Source organism: Globicephala melas, chromosome 19 (genome assembly GCF_963455315.2).
Source record: "Globicephala melas chromosome 19, mGloMel1.2, whole genome shotgun sequence".
In the NCBI taxonomy this organism is placed as follows: Eukaryota; Metazoa; Chordata; class Mammalia; order Artiodactyla; family Delphinidae; genus Globicephala; species Globicephala melas.
The window spans coordinates 14,481,319-14,504,340 of NC_083332.1; the positions used below are offsets into that span (position 1 = coordinate 14,481,319).

General features: G+C 35.2%; 1 protein-coding gene across 1 annotated transcript in view; it reads left to right on the forward strand.

Annotated features, from left to right (window-relative positions):
- LOC115862588 (zinc finger protein 569) overlaps positions 1 to 21,134 on the forward strand; it is a 60,860-nt gene extending 39,726 nt beyond the window's left edge. Inside the window, 5 exon segments of the mRNA XM_030874595.3 lie at positions 9,087 to 9,213; positions 9,525 to 9,617; positions 17,021 to 18,759; positions 18,761 to 18,835; positions 18,837 to 21,134. Of these exon segments, the coding sequence (XP_030730455.3) occupies positions 9,087 to 9,213; positions 9,525 to 9,617; positions 17,021 to 18,759; positions 18,761 to 18,835; positions 18,837 to 19,001 (2,199 nt within the window). The 3' untranslated portion in view covers positions 19,002 to 21,134.
- Positions 21,135 to 23,022: the final 1,888 nt, after the last annotated feature.

A 23,022-nucleotide genomic window follows, 5' to 3' on the forward strand; every position in this document is an offset into this window, starting at 1 on the left:
GCCTCTGTGGAGCTAAACAAATCTTTCCCCTGATCTCGCACCAGGCTATGGTGTGGAGGGAGCAGGGCTGGGGCATTTACTGTTTAGGATTAGGAAGTGCGGTGAGGTGGCTGCTGCCGGTGCAACCTTTTCTCCATGCTGATTGTTAGCAAGCCAGCATATGCACACACCTCATGAGTAGGGTCTAGGCTTCTCTAGCATACCTCATTAGTAGGATGTAGGTTTCTCTAGCCCTTCTTTCTGTCTCAGCAGATCCCATTAGGCAAGGGGGCTTGTCTCCATGTAAGAGCCCAGAACTGGGATGCCCAGATTGTGAGTCAACCTGATCATTCCCCAGGGCGAGGGTCTGCCTGTGTGGACCTTGTCTTCCTTACAGATCCCTCCCAGGAGTGCAGGTCCCAACCTGATGCCTTTTTTCCCCCATCCTACCCAGTTTTGTGGAGATCTTTCTTGCAGCTTTGGTTAGGTATAGGAGTCCTTCTGTCAGCTTCCTGTTGGTTTTCTGTGAGAATTGTTCCGTGTGTAGATATATTTTTGATGTGTTTATGGCGGGAGGTGAGCTCCATGTCCTCCTACTCCACCATCTTGATCCTCCTCCTTTAAAGTCATCAATTTTTGAATGTTAAACTAATCCTGTTAACTGGTTGGGGGAAACACTTGAATATTTTTTTCCTGGATATTTAATACATTAATTTAATTTATACTAAGGTATACACAACAGATACCATAACTTTATTGAAAGCAGATTTTCTTGAGTCTGGTGTTAGAAGGTAAGGTGAAGCCAAGGTATAAGTTCCTTGAAAGCCTGTTTTATTTAGCAGGAGTTCTGTACCTATCACACATCCTCAGTGAATGCTGTTTTGGACAAGATGTCTTAAACTATGAAGATGAATTTTGCCCAAGGCCAATACTGTTCTATTAAAGTAAATTGTGTGATTGTAAATTCTTTAGAGATTTGAACCTTGTCTGAAAGCCATTTACCTCCTCACATCATACATATAGTCCATATTCCTTTGTCCCTTAACTTTATTCAATGACTTCATATGTATGAGTCACAGAATTACTCATACTACACTGATATGTATGTTAAAAATATAGTTTCTTTATTTTAAAAATTTGTTCGCATATCTCTTATGAGTTCTGATCAGTAGCATGAAAAGAAAAGCTAGTTTTGATGCAGTCTGATTCAAAACTTAGTCCTATCAGTAAACTGTTTCTTTGAATAATTATTCAGTTATTCAGATTCCCCTCTAAACCCCTGTCCTCTCTTAAGGTGGTATCTGAGATATAGAAGAAAATCTTCATAGCTTTGGGAGGAAGAGGGTCCTCTGTGATTCTCCATGAATGTGTGCTGACTGGTATCCACTGAATCTAGTTTAGCTGGCTTCTTTTTCTGGGCATTCTGTAGCTGATGAATTTGTGGTACGTTTTTCAGCTCAGTCATGATCCAAGGGCCCCCTCCTTTCATCTTTCCTCCCTTGGATCTTGTCTCCATAGACTCTGAGTCTCTGTCATAACCTCCAAAGAATCGCTGGCTTCCATGTGCAATAGTCTGTGGGGTCATCTTGCCTTCTGCAAGGGTCCTATCACTCCCTACTCAGGATATATGCTACATGGGACACAAAGGCTACTTAAAGTTCCCCCAATTTGACCATGTCACTTTGCCCTCTTAATTCACTACCTTTCTTACTTCACCTTAATGCCCTGGAGTGTGGGAAGTTCTGAGCAGACATTTAACTGCCTATGTCCCTACCTCCATGGCCTTTCTTCTCTATCCCAGGCCTCCAAGGGGGAGGAAAGTGTTTCCCCCAGTCATCTTCCCCTCTGTCTTTCTTTTTTCAGTAAAACTAAAATGGAGAAAGGTTATGAAGAATAAGGAAACATACATTAAAAAGCGTTTCAAAACTAGTATACTGGTTACATGTTTGGAATCTATGAGTGCCAGTGAGAGGCCCAAGGCAGTATAAATAAGGCCATGGAAGGTCTGAAGATATTACTGATGACAAAGCACATCCATCCAGAAGCAAAAAAATTAACCCACAGCACAAGAATATCACATCATTTTGTTCATTGTTGCCATATTAAGTTTCATCTGCAAATGTTCACATCTCCAGAAACATATGTATACTAGTGTTTTTAAAAAATCAAATTTAAGAAGCTTTCAGCCAGTATTTCTTTGAGTAGTCTTCTGTCTTTCCTCTCCTTCTGGTACTCATATTATGTGTATGTGGATGTACTTATTTCTGTCTCACATTTCTCCTAGTCTGTGTTCATTTTTCTTCACTCTCTTTTTTTCCCCTCATATTCAGATTGTATAGTTTCTATTGATCTCTTGATCGTTAAGCTTGCTGATTCTTTATTCTGCCATCTCAGACCTTCATGCAGCTGTGAGAAATTCTCATCCAGGCCAGTGGGGAGTTGCTGACCAAAATTTTCCCATTAGAGGAGTCCCATGTCAGGTAGAATGGTCCAGTCCCTAATACCCTCACTGTGCTTAGCCTTTGGCTGGAAAAATAGCCAGTGGTGGCTTGAGAATAGCATGGTCTCATCATGAACACAGTAGTAGAACTAAAGATAGAGCGGCTGGAGTTTGTTCACCAATTATGTGTCTCACAGCTTGTTCTCTTGAAGGGGATCTGGGAGCATATTTCTATGGCTGCCACAAAGATAACATTTTGAAATGTTCTCTTCCTACCATAAGCATTTATCTGTCTTAATAGATTTACCTAGTATTATTGACTGTGACAGAAATCTTCCAGAATAGTTGCTTAAACAGGACAGAATTTTATTAGTCTCTGTAGGAATTCAGGTACCAACAAATCAGGGCTGGTCCTGTATCTCTAAGGCAGAGAGAACCAGGATTCCTCTATTTCATTTGTCTACCTCATTATCCTCTAATACTTGGCTCTACCTCATTATCCCAAATGACTATATTTGCCCTAGCCATCATAGTTACTTAACAGTCTATAGGAAGGAGGAAGCTGGGAAGAAAATGTATACCTCCTCCCTTTAAGCTCACTTACCAGTAGTTACACATAATACTCCTTTCATCTTATTGTCCAGAACCTTATATAAAAATACCTAGCTTCAAAGGAGATGAAGAATGATAATAAGAATGATAATGGCACAGGAGGCCATATGCTCAGCCAAAAATTTGGAAATGGGGAGAAATATTGGGATAGAAGAGTAAAAGTCTTTGCTACAGTATCAACTGTTCTGGATTTCTTTTCTTTTCTTTTTCTTTTTTTTTCATTTTGAGACCAGTCTTGGTTTCATATTTCTTTTTAAATTATTAATTTCATTGAAGTTCAGTTTGTTTCAGTATTCCTAATTTTGTATGTTTGTTTTTTAAATTTATTTTTCTTCATTAAACTTATTTGTCTAACTCAGTATTTATACTTAAAATATCAGTTTTTAATTATGGGGATTTATGTATATAAGTTTTAGATTTCTCATATTAAGATTATGCTTCATATTTACTAAATTTTTTAAAAAGTATTTTCATCAAGTTTATTTTAATGATTTCTTTTTGGATTCTGTCACTCTTGAGCGATTACAATTTTCTTGCAAAATCTGTGGTGTTGGTTTTGTAATTTATTAATTATTTTATTGATTCAACTTAGGAAAATACAACTCCCTGAGGAGAAATCTGAGGCTGAGGCACTGTCAGCAAGAATTCATCTTATGTGCTCTTCTCCTTTCATGTGATTAATGAAACCATTATAGTAGGACTAGCTTTCTGCATTATGTTTTCTCCTCAGCCGTAATTCCTCACCAGGTACTTTTTCTGAGCTTATTTTGGTCTTTATCCCACTTAAGGGGAAGTCCCAACTATCCCGTGCATTTCAGTGTTTTTTTTTTTAAATAAATTTATTTATATATTTATTTTTGGCTGCATTGGGTCTTCGTTGCTGTGCTTTCTCTAGTTGTGGCGAGCGGGGGCTACCCTTCATTGCGGTGTGCAGGCTTCTCATTGCTGTGGCCTCTCTTGTTGCAGAGCACGGGCTCTAGGTGTGCGGGCTTCAGTAGTTGTGGCTCGTGGGCTCTAGATTGCAGGCTCAGTAGTTGTGGCACACGGGCTTAGTTGCTCCGTGGCATGTGGAATCTTCCCAGACAAGGGCTCAAACCCATGTCCCCTGCATTGGCAAGCAGATTCTTAACGACTGTCCCACCAGGGAAGTCCTTTCAGTGTTTTTTTACCCTGACACTTTGCCTTTGGTTTCTTTTTTTTTCTTTTTACATTTCTTTAAAAATTTTCTTTTCTAGCTTTATTGAAATATAATTGACATGTAACATTGTGTTTAAGGTGTACAACGTGTTGAATTGATACACTTACATACTGCAAAATTATTATCACAGTAGTTGCTTAAAACCTCCATCACCTTACATAATTATTTCTTTTTTAGGGCGAGAACATTTAAGATCTACTCTCTAGCAAGTTTCCAGCATATAATACTGTATTGTTAACCGTAGTCACCATGCTGTACATTAGATCCCCAGAAATTATTCATCTTATAAATGGAAGTTTATACCTGTTGACCAGCATCTTTCCATCACCCCCACCTCCTAGACCTGGGCAAGCACCATTCTGTTCTCTATTTCTATAATTTTGACTTTTCAGGATTCTACATATAAGGGATATCATAGAGTAATTGTCTTTCTTCGTCTTACTTCACTTAGCATAATGCCCTAAAGATCTATCCATGGAGTTGCAAATTGCAAGATTCCATCTTTCTCATGGCAGAATAATATTCCATTGTATACATATATATCACATCTTCTGTATACATTCATCTGCAGACAGACACTTGATTGTTTCCATATTTTGGTTACTGTTAATAATGTTGCAGTGAACATGGGAGTGCATATATGTCTTCAAACTCCTGTTCTCATTTCCTTTGGACATATACCTGGAAATGGGATTGTTGGATTATATGGTAATTCTATTTTTAAGTTTTTTAAGGAACTTCTGTACTGTACTGTTTTCCATAGTGGCTGTATCAATTTACATTCCCATCAACAGTGAACAAGGTTTCACTTTTCTCCACATCCTTTCCAACACATTTTCTCTCTTGTCTTTTTGATGATAGCCATTATAACAGGTGTAAGGTGACACCTCATTGTGGTGTTGATTTGAATTTCCGTGGTGATTAGTGATGTCAAGCATTTTTTCATGTACCTGTTGGCCAATTGTATGTCTTCTTTGGAAAAATGTCTATTCAGTTTCTCTGCCCAATTTTACTCAAGTTGGGTTTTTTTGCTATTGAGTTGTATGAGTTCTTTATTTTGGATGTTAACCCCTTATCAAATATATGATTTGCAAATATTTTCTCTTGTTCCATAAATCACCTTTTTATTTTGTTGACTGTTCCTTTTGCTGTGCAGAAGCTTTTTAGTTTGATGTAGCATCACTTATTGATTTTTGCTTATATTGCTCATGCTTTTCATGTCATATTTAAAAAATTATTGCCAAGACCAATGTCAAGAGCTTTATCCTTATGATTTCTTCTAGGAGTTTTACTGTTTCAGGTCTAATTTTAAATCTTTAACCATTTTGAGTTAATTTTAGTGGTGTAAGATGTGTCCAGTTTTATTATTCTGCATGTGATTTTCCAGTTTTCCCAATACCATTTATTGAAGAGACTATCCTTTCCCCATATTGAATATTCTTGACTCCCTTGTCAAGTATTAGTTGACTGATACAAGGGGGTTATTTCTAGACTCTCATTTCTTATACATGGGTCCATGTGTCTATTTTTATGCAGATACCACACTGTTTTGATTACTATGGCTTTGTCATATAGTTTGAAATCAGGAAATGTGATGCTTCCAGCTTTGTTCTTTCACAAGATTGCTTTGGGCATTTGGGGTCTTTTGTGGCTCCATACAAATTGTATTGGGTTGGCCAAAAAGTTCATTCGGGTTTTTCCATAAAAAGATCACTTTTTCCTGTTTCTGTGAAAAAAGTCTTTGGGAATTTTGATAGTGATTGCATTGAGTCTGTTGATGGCTTTGGGTAGTATGGACATTTTAACAATATTAATTCTTGCGATCCATGAACATGGGATATCTTTCCATTTATTTGTGTCCTCTTCAGTTTCCTTCATCAAAATCTTATATTTTTCAGTGTCTAGAGCTTTCTCCTCCTTGGTTAAATTTATTGCTAAGTATTTTTGTTGTTTTTGATGCTATTGTGAATGGGATTGTTTTATTTCTTTTTCAGATATTTTGTTGTTAGTGTATACAAATACAGCTGATTTCTGTCTGTTGATTTTGTGTCCTGCAACTTTACTGAATTCATTGATTAGTTCTTACAGTTTTTTTGGTAGTGATTTTAGGATTTTCTATATATAAGATCATATCATCTGCAAAGAAAAAGAAGACAGTTTTCTTCTTTCTTTCCAATTTGGATGTATTTTTTTTCCTTGCCTGATTGCTCTGGTTAGGATTACCCATACTATATTGAATAGGTCTGGTGAGAGTGGGTACCTTTGTCTTGTTCTGATCTTAAAGAAAAAGTTTCAACCTTTTACCATTGGATATGATATTGTTGTTGGCTTATCATATATGTCCTTGTTTATGCTGAGGTATGTTCCTTCTATACTCAGTTTGTTGAGAGTTTTTATCACAAAATGATGTTGTATTTTGTCAAGTGCTTTTTTTGCATCTATTGAAATGATCATATAATTTTTGTCTTTCATTCTATTGAAGTGATGTATCACATGTATTGATTTGCATATGTTGAACTATCCTTGCATCCCAGGAATGAATCCTTCTTGATTGTGGTGTATGATCCTTTTAACATGCTGTTGAATTTAGTATGCCTATATTTTGTTGAAAAATTCTGCATCTATATTCATTAGAGATATTTGCCTATAGTTTTTCTTGTAGTGTCCTTATCTGCCTTTGGTATCAGGGTAATGTTGGCCTTGTAAAATGAGTTTGGGAGTGTTCCCTCCAGTTCTGTTTTTTGGAAAGTATGAGAAAGACTGGCATCTGTTCATCTTTAAATGATTTGTAGAATTCACCAGGGAAGCCATCTAGTCCTCAGCTTTTCTTTTTTTGGTGGGAGGGGAGGGTTTTCTCTATTGAAAGATTTTGATTACTGATTCAACTCCTTATTCATTATTGGTCTGTTCTGATTTTTTATTTCTTCATGATTCAGTCTTGGTAGGTTGTATGTTTCTATGTTTCTTCTAGGTTATCCACTTTGTTACCATATAATTGTTCATAGCAGTCTCTCATGGTCATTGTATCTGTGATATCAGTCATAATGTCTCCTCTTTCATTTTTTATTTTATTTGACTCCTCTTTTTTACTTCTTGATGGTGTCCTTAGCACAGTTAGTAAGATCCGCGTCTCTGTAACGTCCTCTGAGAATGTTATCTGCTGCTCGCTCAGACTTTTCAGTGACACAGCTCACAATTCAGTACTTTGGATGTGATGAGAGAAAAATGACACTCTTTGGCACCATCCCACATAGCTGGGAAATAGGGTACTCACACATCCTTATTTTCCTTCATGAACGAAATCATGGGCCAAGATTTCTCTTGGCCCTAAGCTGTGTTGCCTTGGTGGAGGGGTGAAGTAGGTAAAGTCAAACTGTGCCTCTTACCCTCTCTGATGAGTCCAAACTTGTATTTTTTGCTCCACTGATGTACTGGAACTTCTTGGCTGGAGACGTGTACTTTCACAAAAGCTTTGTCTTCTGTTGGGTGCTTGTCTAAGACAGTCATTTTCTGGGGGCTCCTGGACCATGGCCAAGAGAGGCTAGAGTCAGTTCACATGCCTCTCAGGGTCTATAGCCAGGACTGAGGTCTGTACGCTTATAACTTAACATGTGGGTAGGCAAGACTCCTTCTCAGTCCCTTAGCATACGGTGCTGGACCCCACAGTTCCCACAAAGGCACTTTTGTCCATAGATGGATGCCAAATTACTGTTTTTGCAGTGGGGCCACTGCAGAGGGATGTCTTATTTTGCCATGATTGCTTTTGTTTTCTTAAGCCTGATTGTTTATAAGTCCTTGATCTTCAGCAGAAAAGGGCTCCAAAAGAGGAGTTTCCATTATTCCCACAGCATACTCTCAACTTTAGTGGATGTTCATGGTCATAGGGTCCTTTTAGGACCTAGAAATAAATTATCAGAAACATTTTTTATGAGCTAGCTCCTGGTGATTTCCTTTTATCTTACCCCATCTCTCATAGAAATTCCTCAAAGTTTAGGAAATGTGGAAAGCTACCTTTGTTCCAGTGCTGTTGAAGATTTTTTTCTTATGTTTATATTTTTGGGGCATTTTGGTTTTTAACTAGAAAAAGTGCATTTGATTTCTATGTTCAAATCACACTTCTTTGAAGAAATTTGTTACCAGTCCCTCATTTCTGACACTTTAATCTTTCTTGGTACTGTTTTCTCACAGTTCTGGTTGTAATTCAAGTTCAGACCATTTTATAAAAACTTCATTATCTTTTTTCTATATCTGTTGGTATTTGTAGCATTCTATTTGTGGCACTCTTTTTTCAGTATATGTGAACTCTGAACAAAAATATATCCAGTTTTTGTGGCTGCAGACACCTGTTATAGGCTTATGAACAATAAATCCTCATTTTCAATTTAGATTTCTTCTGATCTAATGAACAATATGTGCAACTGCTAAATCAATGAATATCTCTGTTTGGATGTTCCTACTATACTTCAAAGTCATTCTCTCCCCATTTCTGCTTCCATCCAAATCCTATTTTCATTTTTTCATGTACCAATGAATCACAGGGATCTAGTGAGTTCCCAGACCAATTAACTTGAGTAAAGTTTTGTAATCCGCCAGTTTTTGCACTCAGTATAAATTAGTACCCAAGATCTCTTTAACTCACAGTAGTTATTAAAGATGTGTGCTTGCTAAATCAATGAATGAACATAAACTGACAGGATGTTGCTAAAATGATATTTTTCTTTCAGACAATAACAAAAACAGGTAAAATTTATTTTATAGTCTCTTACCTTTGTGTACTATCAGAAAAAGTTTCAATATGTTTTGTCCACTACATCTAAGATGGATGACTCCAGATTGAGTGGGAATATGTTGTTACAGGAAACAGTGACATTCAAAGATGTGGCTATTGACTTCACTGAGGAAGAGTGGCAGCAGTTGGATCCTGCTCAAAGGAACCTGTACTGGAATGTGATGCTAGAAAACTATAACAACTTAATCACTGTGGGTAAGGGTAGTTTCCTATATAACTCAAACTCTGGGAGTAAATTACCTTTTTTCCCCCCAGTGTTTCTGAAATGTGTGGAACCTTTAAATGTTAGCCTGAGTTTGGCCTTTAGGTGCCTTTGCTCACATTCATGTGCATGCTGCAGCTTTCAAAGCAAAATGTCATCCTTGGTTATGTTTCAAGGGGCAGTATTCCTAGAAAACATAGTTTTCTTGTCCTTCAGAAAGCCTGGTTTCCCTGGGCCAGCCTCAGTTCTTGAATGATTGTTCCTAGTATTTATACCCAAATCTTATGTCACTTCCCTTTGACAGGATGTCCATTCACCAAACCTGATGTGATTTTCAAGTTGGAGCAAGAAGAACCATGGGTGGTGGAGGAAGAAGTGTCAAAGAGACATTGTCCAGGTTAGTGGGAAGGAACCATACAGGTGAGGAGGGGCCAGGGCCCTTTAATTGTTAATCTGTAAGTTTTTGATCCCTCTGAAATGTTCTTCAAAGTTATTTTTTTTAAGGCCATAGAACTTTGTAATGACAATTGGTGTGAATTTTTTATATACGTAAGATGTCATTTCTAGATAATATTCTTAACTTCTTTCCTCAGAACCTAAAAGACCAGTTAGCTTTCTTACCTGTGTGCTAGATATCAACATTTCCTAATTCATTCCCAGCTTTGCTTTGGTAATCATTCTAGTCTTTCTGCCCACCTTTTTACATAGGCTCCTTTCGTTTTACGTTCAGATATTTACAGAATTGAAGTTGTTTAAATAAACTTGTTGACATTTAGAGTCCTTTACTATTTTCTCTTTTTCCTTCCATTGTAAATGCTTTAGCATCATATTTTGTACCCATAGTCACACTTCCCACTGTAATTTAGCTTTTGCTCTCATACTTCAGTAATGACTACAATCCTTTTATTTCAATAAAGATTTAAAGTCAGTGCTACTTTTCTGTTATCTTCCATTTTCTGCTACATTTGTCACGTATATATGCATGTGCTTGTGTGTTTGTGATACATGTGTATACATATGTATAATGCGTACACATATATACATGCATACATATACATACATATATTTTTAATTTGAAAGATATTGTGATGTCTTTTTTTGCTCTTCAAGGAGATAAAATTTATACTTCTACTGACAATTTCTGCAACTTAGTCTATTAGCATTCCTTAAATCATTGCCAGTTTGATAAATGAAAAATAACTTACAATAGTTTGAATTTGCATTTCGTTTATTATAAATGAAGGCAAGCATCTTTTCATATGTTTAAAATCTATCTATATTTCTTTTTTATGAACAGTTTGTGTTTTATGCCCCTTTTTTTCTGTTGAGTTCTTAATTTATATGAATTCTTAACATATTAAGGTGATTAGCCGTTTCTCTTGTTTTTCTAGTATTTTTTTCCAGTAACTCATTGCTCTTTAAAGTACTTTTTACCACCGTTAAAGTTCATGTAGTTAAAATAACAACCGTTTCTTACAGGAGATTTATCATATGATTCTTTTTCCTTTTGTGTATATGGGTGAATATTATTTACATATTTCTTAATAATGAATCATACTTACATTTTTGCTATGAATTTAAATATCTTAACTCTGTCAGGCTTTGAAGTCAATGTTACACTGGTTTTGTAAATAAAATTTAGAAGCTTTTCTTCACGTTCTAGAACATTTATATAGCATTGGCATAAAACTCCCGTAAAATTTTTATTTATCTTACCTGTTGAACTATTTGGACCTTGCAGATTTTTGAGGGAAGTTTCTTTGACAGCTTTTCTCCATTGTTCCTTTTTTTTTTTTTTTTTTTTTTTTTGCGGTACGCGGACCTCTCACTGTTGTGGCCTCTCTCGTTGCGGAGCACAGGCTCCGGATGCACAGGCTCAGTGGCCATGGCTCATGGGCCCAGCCGCTCCGCGGCATGTGGGATCTTCCCAGACCAGGGCACGAACCTGTGTCCCCTGCATCGGCAGGTGGACTCTCAACCACTGCACCACCAGGGAAGCCCTTCTCCATTGTTCCTTTTATAACTGTTGTATGTAGATGCTTTTGTCTCTCTTGGCAATAGTTTTTGATAATAGACTGTAATTTTCCAGAAAGATACCATTTTAATCCTGGTTTTCGAATTAATTTTCACAGAGTTGAACAAAGAAATTGCCATAAATATTTAAATTTCCTCTGTATTTTAAGAAGGTTACCATATATTGATGTTCCAGGGCCATCTGTTATATTTAACAATTTGTTTCATCTGTGTTTTCAAATCTGTTTGTATAAAATTATTCATAGTGTTGTCTTCTTATTTATGTCTTCCATAAATACTGCAACATTCTCAGCTAACATCATCAAATGTTGGCTCTCATTCATTGCCTTCACACTCTACCACTGAGAGTCATATTAGATAGATGCTAGACCTTTTTTTCTCCATATTTTTAAATATCTTTTGCTATTTTCTTCCTCTGTATCTCTGTGTTGCCTTCTCAGTAATTACTTCAGATATATCTTCCAGTTTGCTAATTCTCTCTTCAACCATGTTTATTCATCTTTTTAACTCATCCACCTTTGAAAAAATTTTTAGTAGTATTTTGTATTTTTGTAAGTTCCTCTTCTTTTTGTTTTTGCTATGCTTTTTTCTTCTCACATCTTTCTGATTCTTCCTAGTAATTTCTGTGGCTTCTTCAGCTTTGTGTTTTTATCTTTTGCTTCTTTAAAAATACTGTACATAGCTCTTTTGTATTCAGTATCTGACAGTTCCAGTATTTTAAGTTCTCAGGTTTAAATATCTTGTTTTTGAGGACTCAGTGTATTTTGGTTCTTCACATAGTTGATGACTGCTGATCCTAAACTTAAATTTTTAAAATCTTAATTTGTGCTAATTCTGTTGTCCTAAATTGGGGTTACTTTCCTCTGAAGATGATTTGCATGTGCTTCTGGTGGGTGCCAAGAGGCGTTACCAAGTGAGGATCAGTTGAACATTCTTTGAAGGTCTTGGCTTTTTGTAGGAATCTTAGTTGAGCTTCTCTTCTTTATTGATGGCCCAAGAGCCTTATACTTTAGTTAACAAGGCTTTGCATAGGTACTCAAGACAGATCTGTCTTGCAGGTTGCTTTCAGGTCTGCTGTCTCTCAGACCTGGTTTTGGCTAATACTTCTTTTTATTTTGTTCATTTTTTCTGTGTATGGAGCTCAGGCATGGTTGTTGGAGAGGATTGCAGTGTTCTTGGAGATTTATGCTACTTCCTGTCAGCCCAGTGATGCTTCAGAATTTATGCTTTATCCACTATCTTGTTTTGCAATACGAGGTTACCTTACTGTAATTTCAATACTTAAAGTCTTTAAATTTTTTTTAAGGTTTTTTTTTTTGATGACCATTTTTAAACTCTTTATTGAATTTGTTACAGTATTGCTTCTGTTTTATGTTTTTTGGTTTTTTGGCCCCAAGGCATGAGGGAATCTTAGCTCCCTGACCAGGGATCAAACCCACACCCCCTGCACTGGAAGGCGAAGTCTTAACCACTAGACCACCAGGGGAGTCCCTAAAAGTCTTTATGTAGCATTTCTCTCTTTTTTCCCCCCACTTGCATGGTGTTCATTATTTTGGATGGTTTTATTTTTCTCTTTTCTTTCTTTCTTGGTTCTGCTAGTTAATTTTTTTTAGCCCTTTTTGTTTTCTCATTGTTTCTTCCTCGTGCATTTATATTTCTATTTTGAGCTCATTTATAGTTGATATTTTCATTAAGTTTTTTCATTCATGGCAATACATTTAATCAAGATTTTCATTTACTATGTGTCAATTGTCTTAGCTTGAAGTTTTTGTCTGCTTTCTTTATCTCATGCTTCTTTTCTTTTTTCTCTTATACTTTTTTAGAGATCTGATTCCAGTACCTTCTCATTTATGAGTGAGGATAGTTCCTCCTTGACCTGACTTTTAAAGAAGGATATTGTTAGGGAAGGAAAGAAAGTTCTCCGATCTAGAGCAGGAATATGCAAACTATGACCTGTAGGCCAGCCACTTGTTTCTAGAGTAAATGAAGTTTTACTGAAATATAGCCACAAGGAATCATTTACATCTTAACTATTAATACTTTCACATTGCAGAGGCAAAGTTGAATAGTTGTGTCAAAGACTATATGACCCACGAAGCCTAAAATATTTACTATCTGACCTTTAAGAAAATGTTTGCTGACTCTTGATGTATAGGAATGCATCTGTTCTTCATACTAAAGCCTTTTATTCTACATGGTTGTGTGAATATGTTTAGGTTTTACTTCTCATCCAAAAAGGAACTGCAGCTGCAAGTCTTCTCATAACTGTGAATCTTACACTCTCACCCCAACAGACTTCTTCCTAAAAAGACAGTATTTCACAGTGTTTCCTCATTCAGTCCTGGCTTCCTTGACATACCTTGGGATGTCAAGTCTCCTGTAATCAGTCTCTACTCCCAAATTTCCATGTTGTAATCATGGGTTAATTAATTCTGCCCTTCAAGGTGTGATATCCATTTTGACAATGTCAGCTGCTTGCTGTGCCCAAGATCAGCATGAACAGCTGTCTTCTCTTAGAATCCTCTTTTCCCTATTCCACCCTTCACTGTATTTGTCAACACTAACTCATTTATTATAATTGGGGTTACGGCCACCACCTAGGATCATTGAAGAATCAATGACTTTTCATTCCTGTTTGTATAGAGGAAAAGAGATCAGATACTTTTTCATTTCACCATCTTAAAACATGGAGTCTTTTCTGTCACATTTGATATTTTGATCTTGCCCTTGGAACTCTTGTACACTTCTACTTGGATAGTACCTTAAAGACCTGATCTTACCTTTTCTCTCAACACCTTTTGCTTAATTGAGCTTTTCTCTTTCCCTGAACTGAGGGGACTCAATAGCTTAAGCTTAGTATTCTGCCTTCTTTTCTATATTTATAATCTGCAACCACGTCTCTAACTTTACCTGCATTATAGCTTCACAAGAATTTTTCCTTTACTTTATTCTCAGTCTGGCAGAGAGGGAGAAAAATCTCCATTTTCCTCTCCTAGAGCTAAGCAGCCACTGGGGACTGAATGTCTCACCTTTGGGTATGTAGACGTTCATTTATTCTACGTTTGAGCCAGTTCCTTATCTCTGAATTTCTCTGCCTGGTGTCCTTGTCTCTAGAGCCTTTCTGCTTATATTTCTCAAGAGAGTAATCTCCCATCTTCTCTAGGGTGGAAGAGTGGTCTTTGTCTTTGTTAGTTTATATCTTTTTCTTTCCTTATCTAATTTTAGTGTGGTTTTGTGTAGGATCAGAGATAAATTCATGTATTTATGAGGCCATATTTAAGCATAATTTCCCACTCTTTGTTTTCCCTTTCAATCATGCTACGCAGGCTCTTCCAGTTTTATATTCCGATTCTTCTTTTTTTTTTAATATTTATTTATTTACTTTGGCTGTGCTGGGTCTTAGTTGCGGCATGCAGGATCTTTGTTGCAGCACGTGGACTCTTTGTTGCAGCATACGGACTTCTTAGTTGTGACATGCAGACTCTTAGTTGCAACATGCATGCAGGATCTAGTTCCCCAACCAGGGATCGAACTCAGGCCCCCAGCATTGGGAGTGCGGAGTCTTACCCATTGGACCACCAGGGAAGTCCCTATTCTGATTCTTTTATCCAATTTTTACCTTCCTATTGTTTGTTCTCATTTTATTAATTACTGTATTGTTCAGAACAATTTTATTTATTTACTTTTTAAAATATATAATACATACTTGTAGTACAAATTTTTTAAAGTACAATAGGATATATATTGAAAAGTAATTTTTCTTCTCTGCTGGCAACCCCTAGTATCATTTTCCCTTGAGCTATTATTTACTTGCATTTTCAAACATTTTTATTGAAGCCACTTTAAGTTGATAGGTTAACTTGCAAATAATTACCATTTTTGCTATCGAATATTCTTTTCCAGGAATGTGATACACCTTTTGTCTTAGTTTCCTAGAGCTGCCATAATGAAGTAGAGGCTAGAAATACACAATCAAGGTGTAAGTAGAGCAATGTTCCTTCTGAAACCTACAGGAGAAGATTCCGTGTATCTTTCAGCTTCTGGTATCCCCAGACATTCTTTGGTTTGTGGTAACATAACTCCAATTTGTGTCTTTATCTTCACATAGTGTTCTCCCTGTGTTCTGTCTCTTCATGTGGCATTCTTTTTATAAGAACACCAGTCATATTAGATTAGGGGCTTACCTTATTCCAGTACGACCTCATCTTAACTAACTACATCTGCAATGACCTTATTTTCAAATAACTTCATGTTCTGAGGTACTGGGGGTTAGGGCTTAAACATATATTTTAAAGGGGGAACACACAATTCAACCTATAACACTTTCATTTGTTCAAATCTGTGTGTGCATTTTAAAGTTTTCTTATAATTTTTAGACATTTCTTATTAAATTTATTCCCAGATTTTTCATATTTTTGTTGTCATTGTAAGTGTAGTCTTTTGCTATATTTTCTAAATAGTTGTTTGTATATATGAAGGTTACTGAAAGTGAATATTAATTTACTATATATAGTGAATTTAATTTTTTACTTTTTATAATTTTTCAGGTGGATCAATTTTGCAAGTTAACAGTTTTAGTATTGACAAATAATGTTAACTTTATCTTTCCTTTCCAAGTTTTTATACCTCATTTCTTTCTCTTATTTAATACACTACCCTGTACTGTAATAATAGTTGTGATAGTACTTATCTTTTTCTTATTCCTGACTTTAATGTGAATGCTTTGGGATTTTTCCCATTAAGAACAGTGCCAGGGTTTAAGTTATACTGTGCTTTTTCTCAAGTTAAATAAGTGTCTGTTCCCATTTTATAAAGTGATTTTTATGGAAAATAGGTGCTGAATTTTATTATCTTTTTAATATCTTTGGAATGATTACTTGATTTTTCACTTTTGACCTATTAATGTATTTACTTATAGTAATAGATTTCCTAATATTGAAACATACTTATATTCCTGGAAAAAACAACATATATATGTCTTATATTTAATGTGCTTTTGGGTCACTTTTTTTTTCTTCTGGGTCATTTTGATATGTAGAGTTTTTGCATTGATATTCAAAAATGAAATTGGTGTATAGTTTGCTTTTTTGGTTGTCATCTTTATCAGGTGTTGATGTTAATATTATGTTTGTCTCACACATAAAAAAATGGGAATTCTTTTTTCTTTCATAATATTTTGTACAGCATGACAGCTGTCCCTTAGGTGTTTGTTTAAATTCCCATGATAATATCTCTGGGTCTTTTCTATTTGTTTTGTTTTGGGGTATTTCTTTTCATATTTTTCTGTTTATTTTGTGGAAATTGGTATTTGTTTTCTCCATCTTATAGAGTCAGTTTTGGTAATTTATATTTTCCAGAAAATTATGTCAAAAAGTTTATAAAAGTTTATTTAAATGGAGTCCTGTGAAGTACTTTTATGATTTTTTAGCTTCCTGTTTTTGTCTTTTTCTCTATCGCTATTTCTTCTTACTTTATTTGTACATTCTGAATTCTCCCTTATTTATCCAACAGTTTACCTTTTTTCTTTCAGATCCCATTTAAAAGCAGTCAAAGCTATTTATATTCATAAATATCTGTCTCTACTCATATTTCCTTTCCTGGAATTTCCTAAAGCTTAGGAAATAGGAGATATATGTACCTGGAATTTGCTTAATAAGACACTAGGCCATAAGCTAAGAACCAATCCCATACTAGTATATTAAAAAATTTTTTTTGATATAATATTGGAAAAATTTACAAGTGATATTTATTTGCAATTTGTTTTAGGAGAAATATGGGGGATGGATGAGCATCAGAAAATCCAGGACAGACTTTTGACACAACTTGAAGATAAATTCACAAAAACACTGACTGAAGAAAAAGTGAATGAATGTCATAAGAAATTTGCAAATGCATTTTCTCCAAACTCAAACTTTTTTCCTTCCAGTCACAATCTCTACAAATATGACTTATTTGGAAAGTGTTTAGAACATAATAATTTCAACTATTATAATAATGAGAGAATCCTTGTAAGAAAAGAACATTGTGAATATAATGGACCTATGAAATCATTTGGCAATAGCGTATCCCATCTTGTAGTAACCCCCTTTAAGTGTAATCATTGTGGAAAAGGTTTTGATCAAACTTTGGACCTCATAAGACACCTGAGAATTCATACTGGAGAGAAACCCTATGAATGTAAAAAATGTAGGAAAGCCTTCAGCCAAAAGGAAAAACTCATTAAACATCATAAAATCCACAGTAGGGAGCAGTCTTATGAATGTAATGAATGTGGAAAAGCTTTCATTAAAATGTCAAATCTCATTAGACATCAAAGAATCCATACTGGAGAGAAACCCTATGCATGTAAGGAGTGTGGTAAATCCTTCAGCCAGAAATCAAATCTCATTGATCATGAAAAAATTCATACTGGAGAGAAACCTTATGAATGTAATGAGTGTGGAAAAGCATTCAGCCAGAAGCAAAGCCTCATTGCACATCAGAAAGTTCATACTGGGGAGAAACCTTATGCATGTAATGAATGTGGTAAAGCCTTCCCTCGAATAGCATCTCTTGCTCTTCATATGAGAAGTCATACAGGAGAGAAACCTTATAAATGCGATAAATGTGGAAAAGCCTTCTCTCAGTTTTCCATGCTTATTATACATGTGAGAATTCATACAGGTGAGAAACCTTATGAATGTAATGAATGTGGAAAATCCTTCTCTCAAAGCTCAGCCCTTACTGTACATATGAGAAGTCATACTGGTGAGAAACCTTATGAATGTAAGGAATGTAGAAAAGCCTTCAGCCACAAAAAGAACTTCATTACACACCAGAAGATTCATACTAGAGAGAAACCTTATGAATGTAATGAATGTGGGAAAGCTTTCATTCAGATGTCAAATCTTGTTAGACACCAGAGAATTCATACTGGAGAAAAACCCTATATATGTAAGGAATGTGGCAAAGCCTTTAGCCAGAAATCAAATCTCATTGCTCATGAAAAAATTCATTCTGGAGAGAAACCCTATGAATGTAATGAATGTGGTAAAGCCTTCAGCCAAAAGCAAAACTTTATTACACATCAGAAAGTTCACACTGGAGAGAAACCTTATGATTGTAATGAATGTGGTAAAGCCTTCTCTCAAATTGCTTCCCTTACTCTTCATCTGAGAAGTCACACAGGGGAAAAGCCTTATGAATGTGATAAATGTGGGAAAGCTTTCTCTCAGTGCTCATTGCTTAATTTACATATGAGAAGTCATACAGGTGAGAAACCATATGTATGTAATGAATGTGGAAAAGCTTTCTCTCAAAGAACTTCCCTTATTGTACATATGAGAGGTCATACAGGTGAGAAACCTTATGAATGTAATAAATGTGGAAAAGCTTTCTCCCAAAGTTCCTCCCTTACTATACATATACGAGGTCATACAGGTGAGAAACCCTTTGACTGTAGTAAATGTGGAAAAGCCTTTTCTCAAATCTCATCTCTTACACTTCATATGAGAAAACATACAGGTGAGAAGCCTTATCATTGTAATGAGTGTGGTAAGGCTTTCAGCCAAAAGTCACACCTTGTTAGACACCAGAGAATTCATACTCATTAGGAATCGAAACTATGAATCTTGTGAATATGGAAAAGCCTTTGGAAGGAATTAGCACCTCCTTGCACAGTACATTATCGGATCTAGAGCAGAAAACTGTGAATGTGGGAAAGCCGTTTGAAGAAGTCACATTTGTGACACAGTTCTTACCAAGGTGACAAATTGTATAATGAGAAAGCTGATTGTCAAAAATCTTCAGCAGATATCTTATCTAATGATAATATTTATCCAGCATTATCTTTAAAACCTGAAATAAGATATTTTCATCAGCATGCCAGCATGATACTTGAGCTCCTAGCCAATCTCTTAACCAAGAAAAAGAAGATTGGAGAAAAAAAAAAAAAACCTCTTAAAATAACCTCTCATAGTAGAATAGTTAATTAGAACATAGCTTGATATAAAATACCTGAGAATAAACAATAATGAATTACAAGACATATATAAAGTTATAAAACATTTTGAAGGTCACAAAAGCTCACATTTGAAATTCTGAGAAAAATAAAATGTTCTGAAAAGACTTGACATGGTAAAAAAAATATAAATTGTCTCACAAATCACTAAGTTTAAAGTACTTCCACTCAAAGTTTTTACCAGTTAGTTATATTTTAAGAATTTCATGAACTGATTCAATATTTTATATGGGAATGTAAAGGGCCACAAATAGCTGAAACAAACATGAAAAACAAAAGAGAAGATAGACTACTAGGTATCATTGCATATTTATTCAAAGCTCATAGCATTTAAACAGTGTGTTCTTTATGAGGAAATAAATCAGTGGAAACAAATTGAAGACTGGAGGAAAGACATGGGAATTTTGTGTATTATAGTGCTGTTGAAATCATTGGAAAAAGGATGGCCTATTCAATAAATGGAAGATTCATATGAACAAAAAATGTTAGTTCTTTATACCATATACAAAAATAAAACCCAGATTGAAGACTAGAATATAAAAAGCAAAATTCTATATAATGAAAAAATAGACTATATTTATTACTTTAGAGTAACAGGATTTCTTTAAAAACACATAAATATGGAACATTCAATTCTATTTTGGTGTATTGGCTTCAGAGGCACCCACATATATGCACAGAGATGCATGTGTTCATGCATCTCTTTATGTTCACTGCATCATGGTTTGTATTACTCTAAATTGAAAAGAACATAATTTCCATTAGTAGAGGAATAGATTGATACAATGTGATTATTTGTATGATAGAACACTATTTAAAGATACAAATTTGATATATCATTACATGGATAGATTACATAATATTGACAGAAAAAAGCAAAATGTACAATGAAACATAACATTTCTATAAATTTAATAAAACAATGCAAAGAACAGTACTGTGTATTGATCATGGATACATATATGACATTGATTGCCTTTTAGGAAGTGAAGGCACTTGTTATATTTATCTGTAATATTTCTTTAATAAAAGAATGAAAGCAAATATGACAGTAGTAACAAATTTGGTTGTCAAAATTATGTTGTAGGTTTTGCTTTTTTATTCTTTCTTGCCTGTCTTTATTTTCTTGTTTCTCTAAAATAAGAATCAAATGGATAGGGACTTCCCTGGTGGTGCAGTGGCTAAGAATCTGCCTGCCAATGCAGGGGACACGGGGTCGATCCCTGATCTGGGATGATCCCACATGCCATGGAACAACTAAGCCTGTGCGCCACAACTACTGAAGCCCATGTACCTAGAGCCTGTGCTCCGCAACAAGAGAAGCCACCTCAACGAGAAGCCCACGCACCGCAACAAAAAGTAGCCCCTGCTCACCACAACTAGAGAAAGCCCACATGCAGCAACGAAGACCCAACACAGCCAAAAAAATTATTTTTTTAAAAATCAAATGGATAGAGAAAACCTGGACCTATAGAAACAATTTTAAAATGGATTCTTATCTTTGATCAGATACTAACATTTATAGAAAATATCTTTAATAATACATAAACCAAACTGAATTAAGATAATATTTTGCTTACCCTCTCATAATGTTAATTAGGATACACACATCAGAAGTATAAAATAGCCTTTGAGACCAATTTTTAAATTTTTCATTTTTAAACACAAGTTCTTCCCTATTTGAAAGCAGTGAAGAAACAAAAGAAATACTCAGTTGTTGGGGTAACTGACTCTCCATTTGGAACAAAAAGTCATCTGCATTTGGGTTGGTTCAAATTGAGGGATAAAGACCATTCATGCATACTGTAAAATGTTAATGTAAAATATCAAGCCAAGAATAGTTACCTGTATCAGAGCAGAAGCAGTTTCAATGTATTTCAACGACTCTTTCTTTGGTTTCTAGATCCTTACATGGGAATTCAAATGCTGGTGATTTTTATGTGTCAGGTAAGAGCTCAGTGGATGTGAAAGTTCACTTCTTCCTATACCACAGCTGTTTTATATTCAGGCCTTTCAAATATTTATAGAACTCAAATTTCCTTTTCTGTGAATAGCCCATTCATGTATTTTGTCTATTTTTTCTACTGGGACTTTCGAAAAATGTTTTTATTTAGAAATAATTATAGATTTATAGAAGTTGAAGAAATAATAACCTAGACTACTCTGTGTACTCTATATCCACTTTCCCCTAATGGTAATGTTTTATGTAATTATAGTTATATATCATATTTGACACTAGTGTGATTCACAGGCCTTATCAGATTTCACTGATTTTACATGCACTTCTGTATGTGTATCTCTAGTTCTATACCATTTTATCTAGTGTAAATTTTTGTAACTACCACCACAATCAAGATATAGAACTTGAAACACCACAAAGATCCCTTGTTCTATCCCTTTGTAGTCACAACCATCCTTCTTTCCTCCCCCTGTTCCCCACTCCTAATCCCTGCCAACCACTAATCTATTCTCCATAATTTCTTCATATAGGAGTGCTCTATAAATGTAATCACTATATAACCTTCTAAGATTGGCTTTTTTCACTCAACATAATTCTCCTGAGATCAATTCCACTTGTTGCAGGTACAATAATTTGTTCTTTTTTGGGCAATTTCTGAGTAGTTTTTTATGGTATCGATATACTATGGTTTCTCTAAACATTCAGCCATTGAAAGACATTTGAATTGTTTCCAATTTGGGGTTATTACAAATCTGCTGTGAACATTCTCTGCCACTTTGTTCTGTTGTTTTGTTCCTCTGTTTCACTTTTCATGTCTTACTGTGGGTTATTTGAGCATTTTTTTAGAATTCTACTTTGACTTATCTATAGAGTTCTTAAGTACATTTCTTTGTATAGTTTTTTAGTAGCTGCCCTAGGTATTACATTATACATATGTAACTCACCACAGTCTACTTTTGTTAACATTGAGCCAGTTCAAAACCTTATCTCAACTGAGCTCCTTTAATTTACCCCCACTTTATTGCATAGTTATCTTAAATATTTCCTCTATATACCTTAAGAACTACATGAGATAATGTAGCCATTTTTGATTCAACCATCTAACATAATTTTGGAAACTCAATGGGAGAAAGATAATCTATTAAATGTACCCATATTTTTACTTTATGTTCTTTCCTCACTCCTGATGTTCCACATTTCCTTCATTTCTCTTCTGCTTGAAGAACTTCCTTAGAATAGATCTCCTGACAGATTCTTAGTTTTCCTTCATCTGAGCATGTCTTCATTTCACCTTCATTCATGAAGAATATTTTTTGCTGGTATAGAGTTCTGGATTGACAGTTCTTTCAGCACTTGAAAGATGTGCTACTTCCTTCTGGCCGTCATGTTTTCTGATCAGAAATCTGTCATTTAAATCATTGTTCCTCTGCAAGTAATGTATCATTACTCATGCTACTTTCATTTTTTTTCTCGTTTTTAGTTTTCTGAATTTTTATTATAATGTGTCTTGGCATGGATTTCTTCGGATTTATCCTGTTTGGGGTTTGCTTAGTTTCTTGAATCTGTAGGCTTATGTTTATTGCCAAAATTGAGGAATTTTCTGCCATTTCTTTGAATGCCTTTTCAGCCTGACTTTCCCCTTTCCTTCTAGGATTCAGCATATTTTCCCTCTCTGTTGTTCATATTGGGTAATTTCTCTTGTTCTATAAGTTCATTGATAATTTCCTCTCTCCCCTCCATTCTGTTCTTGAGCACATCCATTGAGTCTTTTACTTTGGCTACTGTATTTTTTAGTTAAAAATATTCCAT